The sequence below is a fragment of the Leptodactylus fuscus genome, chromosome 1 (assembly GCF_031893055.1).
Source record: "Leptodactylus fuscus isolate aLepFus1 chromosome 1, aLepFus1.hap2, whole genome shotgun sequence".
In the NCBI taxonomy this organism is placed as follows: Eukaryota; Metazoa; Chordata; class Amphibia; order Anura; family Leptodactylidae; genus Leptodactylus; species Leptodactylus fuscus.
Genome location: NC_134265.1, coordinates 369,265,433 through 369,276,862, shown reverse-complemented (window position 1 = coordinate 369,276,862; position 11,430 = coordinate 369,265,433). Strand labels below are relative to the sequence as shown.

Here is an 11,430-nt window from a genome sequence, read left to right as displayed (position 1 = left end):
AACAGAGTGGCCTGCAGGAAACAGAAGTGTAACTTTCCAGAGCCCAAAGCAAAATTTTGACTGCCTCCCCCCCCCCAAAGTCAATCTAAAATTTCTTATCATTACTCACCTACCCTTCCGTCCCTGCACTCCACGGATATACACTCACCAGCCACTTTATTAGGTACACCATGCTAGTAACGGGTTGGACCCCCTTTTGCCTTCAGAACTGCCTCAATTCTTCGTGGCATAGATACAACAAGGTGCTGGAAGCATTCCTCAGAGATTTTGCTCCATATTGACATGATGGCATCACACAGTTGCAGTCGCAGATTTGTCGGCTGCACATCCATGATGCGAATCTCCCGTTCCACCACATCCCAAAGATGCTCCTCTATTGGATTGAGATCTGGTGACTGTGGAGGCCATTGGAGTACAGTGAACTCATTGTCATGTTCAAGAAACCAGTCTGAGATGATTCCAGCTTTATGACATGGCATTGCATTATCCTGCTGAAAGTAGCCATCAGATGTTGGGTACATTGTGGTCATAAAGGGATGGACATGGTCAGCAACAATACTCAGGTAGGCTTTGGCATTACAACGATGCTCAATTGGTACCAAGGGGCCCAAAGAGTGCCAAGAAAATATTCCCCACACCATGACACCACCACCACCAGCCTGAACCGTTGATACAAGGCAGGATGGATCCATGCTTTCATGTTGTTGACGCCAAATTCTGACCCTACCATCCGAATGTCGCAGCAGAAATCCAGACTCATCAGACCAGGCAACGTTTTTCCAATCTTCAATTGTCCAATTTCGATGAGCTTGTGCAAATTGTAGCCTCAGTTTCCTGTTCTTAGCTGAAAGGAGTGGCCCCCGGTGTGGTCTTCTGCTGCTGTAGCCCATCTGTAGCCTCAAAGTTGGACGTACTGTGCGGCGTTCAGAGATGCTCTTCTGGCTACCTTGGTTGTAACGGGTGGCTATTTGAGTCACTGTTGCCTTTCTATCAGCTCGAACCAGTCTGGCCATTCTCCTCTGACCTCTGGCATCAACAACGCATTTCCGCCCACAGAACTGCCGCTCACTGGATGTTTTTTCTTTTTCGGACCATTCTCTGTAAACCCTAGAGATGGTTGTGCGTGAAAATCCCAGTAGATCAGCAGTTTCTGAAATACTCAGACCAGCCCTTCTGGCACCAACAACCATGCCACGTTCAAAGGCACTCAAATCACCTTTCTTCCCCCCCATACTGATGCTCGGTTTGAACTGCAGGAGATTGTCTTGACCATGTCTACATACCTAAATGCACTGAGTTGCCGCCATGTGATTGGCTGATTAGAAATTAAGTGTTAACGAGCAGTTGGACAGGTGTACCTAATAAAGTGGCCGGTGAGTGTATATTGCCCCTTTACTGCCCCCTTTATAGGCCTACATACATTGTCCTTTTTATTGGTACCCACAAACTATATACTAGGATATAATGTACAGCGCCCCCTGGAGGCCTGGACAGGAGTGGGGATGGGTAGGTGAATATCGGCCACTAAACGGCGGACAGCAGAGCCCGGGCCCTATAACACCGCAGGCCCCTTGGCTTCTACAGCCAGGCTGAGATAACTAATGGTAGCTTCGCAGGTAAGGAGCAGAGCTGTAGTGTAAAGCACAGGGGATATACAGCAGCCGCCTCATGTATTACACAATAGCCAGGACTGAGGTGACCCACGGGGCGGACATGAGTGTATAAAACCTCGTGAATAAATATTTTATTGCAGTGACTTATAAACATACAGTAAGCAAAGCGCAATATAAAACCTTCCTAAAGACAGTATAGATATATATATATATACTCCTATAGGGTCCTGTACAGGGCAGGGGAGCGGCAGCGCAAGGCCCTCCGGTCATTTCCTCTCGGCCTCCTGCAGGCGGCGACTCAGGTCATCTATCCGCACGTTCTTCAGGTGCAGCAGCTGCTCCATCCTCCGCAGCTTGGCCTGTAAGATCTGAAATATGGGCCATATGTGAGGAGACGGCGGCCATACTTATTACATGGGGGTCAGGGGGGTGACAACAGGTGTGGAGGAACTGCTGCTTATACATAGCTGGCTCCCCCTAGTGGTGACTGTATATACATAAGGCCCCATAGTGACCTCACATAGAATAATGCCCCCTAAGTGACCTCACATAGAATAATGCCCCCTAAGTGACCCCACATAGAATAATGCCCCCTAAGTGACCTCACATAGAATAATGCCCCCTAAGTGACCTCACATAGAATAATGCCCCCTAAGTGACCTCACATAGAATAATGCCCCCTAAGTGACCCCACATAGAATAATGCCCCCTAAGTGACCTCACATAGAATAATGCCCCCTAAGTGACCTCACATAGATAATGCCCCCTAAGTGACCTCACATAGAATAATGCCCCCTAAGTGACCTCACATAGAATAATGCCCCCTAAGTGACCTCACATAGAATAATGCCCCCTAAGTGACCTCACATAGAATAATGCCCCCTAAGTGACCTCACATAGAATAATGCCCCCTAAGTGACCTCACATAGAATAATGCCCCCTAAGTGACCCCACATAGATAATGCCCCCTAAGTGACCCCACATAGAATAATGGCCCCTAAGTGACCTCACATAGAATAATGGCCCCTAAGTGACCTCACATAGAATAATGCCCCCTAAGTGACCTCACATAGAATAATGCCCCCTAAGTGACCTCACATAGAATAATGCCCCCTAAGTGACCCCACATAGAATAATGCCCCCTAAGTCTCCCCACATAGAATAATGCCCCCTAAGTCTCCCCACATAGAATAATGCCCCCTAAGTGACCCACATAGAATAATGCCCCCTAAGTGACCCCACATAGAATAATGCCCCCTAAGTCTCCCCACATAGAATAATGCCCCCTAAGTGAACCCTTATAGAATAATGCCCCCTAAGTGACCTCACATAGAATAATGCCCCCTAAGTGAACCCTTATAGAATAATGCCCCCTAAGTGACCCCACATAGAATAATGCCCCCTAAGTGACCCCACATAGAATAATACCCCCTAAGTGACCCACATAGAATAGTGCCCCCTAAGTGACCCCACATAGAATAATGCCCCCTAAGTGACCCCACATAGAATAATGCCCCCTAAGTGACCCCACATAGAATAATACCCCCTAAGTGACCCACATAGAATAATACCCCCTAAGTGACCCACATAGAATAATGCCCCCTAAGTGACCCACATAGAATAATGCCCCCTAAGTGACCCCACATAGAATAATACCCCCTAAGTGACCCACATAGAATAATACCCCCTAAGTGACCCACATAGAATAATGCCCCCTTATGACCAGTGTATGCTGCCTCAGTGGCCCCCATACATTATAAAGCCCTCAGTTACCCCAGACTCACTATACCATGTATGGGGTCCCTGTACCCATCATACCCTCCTCTATATGCAGCATTATATGACGCCTGATGGCTTTGTGCTCCACCATTGTATTCAGTTCTACATCTTGAGGTCACAGAGATACAATCAGGAGCCCTCGCCTAGGATAGCGCCCCCACATGAGGGACCCTCCTCCTGGATCCAGAGCGGCTGCCATAGGGTGCAGATGGTTAATATGGCCATGATATGATATGGAAAGGATTCTGTGTCTGACAACCAGTCACTGGTCTACATAATAGCTGCGTGTTGTCAGGCGCCCTCTGTGTGTGCGCCAGCTCTTATTCATGGCCAGAACCCGGACCGATTCCTCTCTATGTCCTGTGTACGGGGTTGTGAGCCAGGACCAACCCTCAGGCCGGGGCCTATTCCTCCATGACCTCAGTGATGTGGCCGTGTAAGCGTGGGCCGGACACGGATGTTCAGTCGCGGCACAGCAGCACGCACACGGTCATGTACATGTCACCTTAGGCAGGGGGCGTGTGCTGCAGGTTATTACAGTCATGGCAGGACGTTACTGTGCAGGTCACCCATAGGCTGACAACAAGAGCAACAGAGGGTTAAAGGGCATCCAGGTGACCTGCAGAGTAACAGGAGCCACATGTCATATATAATGGGGGTCCGCCTCACCTGAATGGTTTCCTGGGAGGCCATCAGCGCCCGCTCCTTCTCTGCCAGCTGGATACGGAGACTGGGGTCTGGGTGAGCGGCCGCGACGTAACCCTGCGGAGCTCTACCGGGAGGAAGAAACGCAACGTCATAATAATAATAATAATAATACAGGAATGTAATAACATGATAATATTAGGGGGAGGATAATGGAGACGACCTCCTGGTCACTATATAAGATACGTTTATTACATCTATAGGCCCCGCCTCCTGCGCCATCACTCACCTCCCCTGCTCTGTGCCGTTACTCTTCTCCCTTGTGGAATAACCTGGGATATAAGGGAATTAGGAGACAGGTCAGAGGGCGCCCTCTGCTGGACATATCCTACAGGACATCAGTGACAATTACCGCGCGGTTACAGGATTATCCCGAGAGGAAATGGTGAAATCTCAATTTAGGTTGTGTAGAGAATATTAATCCAGAGACATCACTGCTCCCCTGAGGACCAGGACAGGGCACAAACATCCCATCCATGACCACTAGGTGGTGCTATATCCTAGCATGCCGCCTATTGCTCCCCCCACTCCTCACCAGTGACATCACTGCCCCCCCCGCTCCTCACCAGTGACATCACTGCCCCCCGCTCCTCACCAGTGACATCACTGCCCCCGCTCCTCACCAGTGACATCACTGCCCCCCCACTCCTCACCAGTGACATCACTACCCCCCTGCTCCTCACCAGTAACATCACTGCCCCCCGCTCCTCACCAGTGACATCACTGCCCCCCCGCTCCTCACCAGTGACATCACTACCCCCCTGCTCCTCACCAGTGACATCACTGCCTCCCGCTCCTCACCAGTGACATCACTGCTCCTCGCCCCTCACCAGTGACATCACTGCCCCCCTGCTCCTCACCAGTGACATCACTGCCTCCCGCTCCTCACCAGTGACATCACTGCCCCCCTGCTCCTCACCAGTGACATCACTGCCCCCCGCTCCTCACCAGTGACATCACTGCCCCCCTGCTCCTCACCAGTGACATCACTGCCCCCCTGCTCCTCACCAGTGACATCACTGCCCCCCTGCTCCGACATCACTGCCCCCCTGCCCCTCACCAGTGACATCACTGCCCCCCACTCCTCACCAGTGACATCACTGCCCCCCTGCTCCTCACCAGTGACATCACTGCCCCCCTGCTCCTCACCAGTGACATCACTGCCCCCCTGCTCCAACATCACTGCCCCCCTGCCCCTCACCAGTGACATCACTGCCCCCCACTCCTCACCAGTGACATCACTGCCCCCCCGCTCCTCACCAGTGACATCACTGCCCCCCCGCTCCTCACCAGTGACATCACTGCCCCCTGTTCCTCACCAGTGACATCACTGCCCCCCTGCTCCTCACCAGTGACATCACTGCCCCCCTGCTCCTCACCAGTGACATCACTGCCCCCCGCTCCTCACCAGTGACATCACTGCCCCCCTGCTCCTCACCAGTGACATCACTGCCCCCCGCTCCTCACCAGTGACATCACTGCCCCCCGCTCCTCACCAGTGACATCACTGCCCCCCTGCTCCTCACCAGTGACATCACTGCCCCCCTGCTCCTCACCAGTGACATCACTGCCCCCCGCTCCTCACCAGTGACATCACTGCCCCCCGCTCCTCACCAGTGACATCACTGCCCCCCTGCTCCTCACCAGTGACATCACTGCCCCCCGCTCCTCACCAGTGACATCACTGCCCCCGCTCCTCACCAGTGACATCACTGCCCCCCGCTCCTCACCAGTGACATCACTGCCCCCCGCTCCTCACCAGTGACATCACTTCCCCCCGCTCCTCACCAGTGACATCACTGCCCCCTGCTCCTCACCAGTGACATCACTGCCCCCGCTCCTCACCAGTGACATCACTGCCCCCCGCTCCTCACCAGTGACATCACTGCCCCCGCTCCTCACCAGTGACATCACTGCCCCCGCTCCTCACCAGTGACATCACTGCCCCCGCTCCTCACCAGTGACATCACTGCCCCCCGCTCCTCACCAGTGACATCACTGCCCCCGCTCCTCACCAGTGACATCACTGCCCCCGCTCCTCACCAGTGACATCACTGCCCCCGCTCCTCACCAGTGACATCACTGCCCCCGCTCCTCACCAGTGACATCACTGCCCCCCGCTCCTCACCAGTGACATCACTGCCCCCGCTCCTCACCAGTGACATCACTGCCCCCCGCTCCTCACCAGTGACATCAGTGTCAGCCATTACCTGGGTCTGAATGACTATTGGACTCTGAGAGCGGACTCATCACCTGTAGGGAAATGAAAGTCACATAATGTATAACCCCTCTGTACATGTAATCACTGCCATCAGCTACCCTGACCCCAGGAGCTGACACTCTAATCTCTATATCACACACACAATGTATCACTCCCATCATCCCTGACCCCAGGAGCTGACACTCTAATCTCTATATCACACACAATGTATCACTCCCATCATCCCTGACCCCAGGAGCTGACACTCTAATCTCTATATCACACACACAATGTATCACTCCCATCATCCCTGACCCCAGGAGCTGACACTCTAATCTCTATATCACACACAATGTATCACTCCCATCATCCCTGACTCCAGGAGCTGACACTCTAATCTCTATATCACACACACAATGTATCACTCCCATCATCCCTGACCCCAGGAGCTGACACTCTAATCTCTATATCACACACAATGTATCACTCCCATCATCCCTGACCCCAGGAGCTGACACTCTAATCTCTATATCACACACAATGTATCACTCCCATCATCCCTGACCCCAGGAGCTGACACTCTAATCTCTATATCACACACACAATGTATCACTCCCATCATCCCTGACCCCAGGAACTGACACTCTAATCTCTATATCACACACCATGTATCACTCCCATCATCCCTGACCCCAGAAGCTGACACTCTAATCTCTCTATATCACACACCCTGTATCCCTCACCTGCTCGCTCTGGGTCTGCCGCTGCCGCTCCTCGATCTTCTGTCGCAGTGTACTCAGGACGAGCTCCACCACCCCCGGGGTGCACTGGACAATCCTGCGGATCACATCGTCCGGGACAGAGAAGTTCATCTTACTCAGAACTTTCCTAGGAAATACAGAGACTAAGTGATCCAGACCCACAAGAAACTGTGCACACAGCTGAAGTTTTGTTACAGCAGACCCAGCTCCCACAGATACAGTGTAACAAGCCCTCAGCTATGTGAGCAGGACCAGGACAGACATTGCTGACTCCTGCCAGGAGAGGGGGTCTGAGGGTTCTCTGACTTACCCTGTGATCCTATATGTATGCTGTGAGCAGGGAGAGGAGCAGCTGATTGGTCAGAGCACACAGCACAGCTCTGACATCACACCAAGAGCCCGCCCACTCAGCACATATACAGAAATGACACAGAGGAAGGGGCCCAAAATCTGCAGGACACGCAGCACAGCTCTGCTGCACCACAACTGCGCCTCGTGTACAGCTGGAGACATGGGGTGGGGGCAGGGTAATGCATGGCCACTGGGGTGGGGGTCTCACCGGTTCAGGATGGTCCAGTTACTGAGCTTCTGCTGGCTGGAGTTGGCCGGGACATAGTTGTGCATCTCCACGAGTTTGGGGAAATAATGTTTGACCAGTTCTGCGGTTAACACTGCGATGACAGAGAGGATGAGACTGTTATTACACATCACACAGACAGGGGGCGCTGAGGGCCAGGACAGGGCACAACATCCCATCCATGACCACTAGATAGTGCTATATCCTAGCATGCCGCCTATCGCTCCCTCTCCTCCTTTGAAGTGCACGCTGTTCGTATCTACTCACCTTCTACCCTCCAACTGGCCGCCATATACCGACTCACGGGACCTACCGCTGCTGCCATATACCGACCGCCGGGACCTACCACTACTGCCATATACCGACCGCCGGGACCTACCACTACTGCCATATACCGACCGCCGGGACCTACCACTACTGCCATATACCGACCGCCGGGACCTACCACTACTGCCATATACCGACTCCTGGGACCTACCGCTGCTGCCATATACCGACCGCCGGGACCTACCGCTGCCGCCATATACCGACTGCTAGGACCTACCACTGCTGCCATATACCGACCGCCGGGACCTACCGCTGCCACCATATACCGACTCCTGGGACCTACCGCTGCCGCCATATACCGACTCCTAGGACCTACCGCTGCTGCCATATACCGACCGCCGGGACCTACCGCTGCCACCATATACCGACTGCCGGGACCTACCACTGCTGCCATATACCGACTGCCGGGACCTACCGCTGCCGTCATCGACCACTACACCACTCTAACAGACAAAGCACCATGGAGTTAATAAAAGTATTGTACATATATTGTAGATGAGATTGCTCTGTGTCCTGCAGTGCGGCCATCTCTCCTGTAGAGGGCGCTCTGGGCCCAGCAGTCACACTTCTCACCCAGATTGTTCTGCAGACATAGATGAGACGTCTCCTGATAAATCAGCTAATAATCCGGCCTGACGACTAATATGAGGAGAAAGGACCCGCTCTAGTCTGTGCAGTGACCCCATAGTAGTAAATGTACAATGTAAGGATAATGCCCCCTAATACTCACTATACAGTATAATGTCCCCTAATACTCACTATACAGTATAATGTCCCCTAATACTCACTATACAGTATAATGTCCCCTAATACTCACTATACAGTATAATGCCCCCTAATACTCACTATACAGTATAATGTCCCCTAATACTCACTATACAGTATAATGTCCCCTAATACTCACTATACAGTATAATGCCCCTAATACTCACTATACAGTATAATGTCCCCTAATACTCACTATACAGTATAATGTCCCCTAATACTCACTATACAGTATAATGTCCCCTAATACTCACTATACAGTATAATGCCCCCTAATACTCACTATACAGTATAATGTCCCCTAATACTCACTCTACAGTATAATGCCCCCTAATACTCACTATACAGTATAATGCCCCCTAATACTCACTATATAGTATAATGTCCCCTAATACTCACTATACAGTATAATGTCCCCTAATACTCACTATACAGTATAATGCCCCCTAATACGCACTATACAGTATAATGTCCCCTAATACTCACTATACAGTATAATGTCCCCTAATACTCACTATACAGTATAATGCCCCCTAATACGCACTATACAGTATAATGTCCCCTAATACTCACTATACAGTATAATGTCCCCTAATACTCACTATACAGTATAATGCCCCCTAATACGCACTATACAGTATAATGTCCCCTAATACTCACAATACAGTATAATGTCCCCTAATACTCACTATACAGTATAATGTCCCCTAATACTCACTATACAGTATAATGTCCCCTAATACTCACTTTACAGTATAATGTCCCCTAATACTCACTTTACAGTATAATGTCCCCTAATACTCACTATACAGTATAATGCCCCCTAATACTCACTTTACAGTATAATGTCCCCTAATACTCACTTTACAGTATAATGTCCCCTAATACTCACTATACAGTATAATGCCCCCTAATACGCACTATACAGTATAATGTCCCCTAATACTCACAATACAGTATAATGCCCCCTAATACTCACTATACAGTATAATGTCCCCTAATACTCACAATACAGTATCATGTCCCCTAATACTCACTATACAGTATAATGTCCCCTAATACTCACTATACAGTATAATGTCCCCTAATACTCACTTTACAGTATAATGCCCCCTAATACTCACTTTACAGTATAATGTCCCCTAATACTCACTTTACAGTATAATGTCCCCTAATACTCACTTTACGGTATAATGTCCCCTAATACTCACTATACAGTATAATGCCCCCTAATACTCACTTTACACTATAATGTCCCCTAATACTCACTAAACAGTAAAATGCCCCCTAATACTCACTTTACAGTATAATGTTCCCTAATACTCACTATGCAGTATAATGTCCCCTAATACTCACTATGCAGTATAATGTCCCCTAATACTCACTATGCAGTACAATGTCCCCTAATACTCACTATGCAGTATAATGCCCCCTAATACACACTATACAGTATAATGTCCCCTAATACTCACTATACAGTATAATGTCCCCTAATACTCACTATACAGTATAATGTCCCCTAATACTTACTATACAGTATAATGCCCCCTAATACTCACTATACAGTATAATGTCCCCTAATACTCACTATACAGTATAATGCCCCCTAATACTCACTATACAGTATAATGTCCCCTGATACTCACTATACAGTATAATGTCCCCTAATACTCACTCTACAGTATAATGTCCCCTAATACTCACTCTACAGTATAATGCCCCCTAATACTCACTATACAGTATAATGTCCCCTAATACTCACTTTACAGTATAATGTTTCCTAATACTCACTATACAGTATAATGTCCCCTAATACTCACTATACAGTATAATGTCCCCTAATACTCACTATACAGTATAATGTCCCCTAATACTTACTATACAGTATAATGCCCCCTAATACTCACTATACAGTATAATGTCCCCTAATACTCACTATACAGTATAATGCCCCCTAATACTCACTATACAGTATAATGTCCCCTGATACTCACTATACAGTATAATGTCCCCTAATACTCACTCTACAGTATAATGTCCCCTAATACTCACTATACAGTATAATGCCCCCTAATACTCACTATACAGTATAATGTCCCCTAATACTCACTTTACAGTATAATGTTTCCTAATACTCACTATACAGTATAATGTCCCCTAATACTCACTATACAGTATAATGTCCCCTAATACTCACTTTACAGTATAATGTACCCTAATACTCACTATACAGTATAATGTCCCCTAATACTCACTATACAGTATAATGCCCCCTAATACTCACTATACAGTATAATGTCCCCTAATACTCACTATACAGTATAATGTCCCCTAATACTCACTATACAGTATAATGCCCCCTAATACTCACTAAACAGTACAATGTCCCCTAATACTCACTATACAGTATAATGTCCCCTAATACTCACTATACAGTATAATGCCCCCTAATACTCACTATACAGTATAATGTCCCCTAATACTCACTATACAGTATAATGCCCCCTAATACTCACTACACAGTATAATGCCCCCTAATACTCACTATACAGTATAATGCCCCCTAATACTCACTATACAGTATAATGTCCCCTAATACTCACTATACAGTATAATGTCCCCTAATACTCACTATACAGTATAATGCCCCCTAATACTCACTATACAGTATAATGTCCCCTAATACTCACTATACAGTATAAT

General features: G+C 48.8%; 1 protein-coding gene across 1 annotated transcript; it reads right to left on the bottom strand.

Annotated features, from left to right (window-relative positions):
- Nucleotides 1-1,762: 1,762 nt before the first annotated feature.
- On the bottom strand, nt 1,763-7,927 carry LOC142189309 (sperm flagellar protein 1-like). The gene is made up of 7 exons (XM_075262142.1): nt 7,903-7,927; nt 7,618-7,729; nt 7,041-7,185; nt 6,308-6,350; nt 4,327-4,369; nt 4,062-4,164; nt 1,763-1,981 (listed from the first exon to the last, which is right to left on the bottom strand). Exons 1-7 carry the CDS (start codon nt 7,925-7,927, stop codon nt 1,880-1,882), a joined length of 573 nt encoding a protein of 190 aa, XP_075118243.1. The 3' UTR covers nt 1,763-1,879.
- Between the last annotated feature and the right edge of the window lie 3,503 nt (nt 7,928-11,430).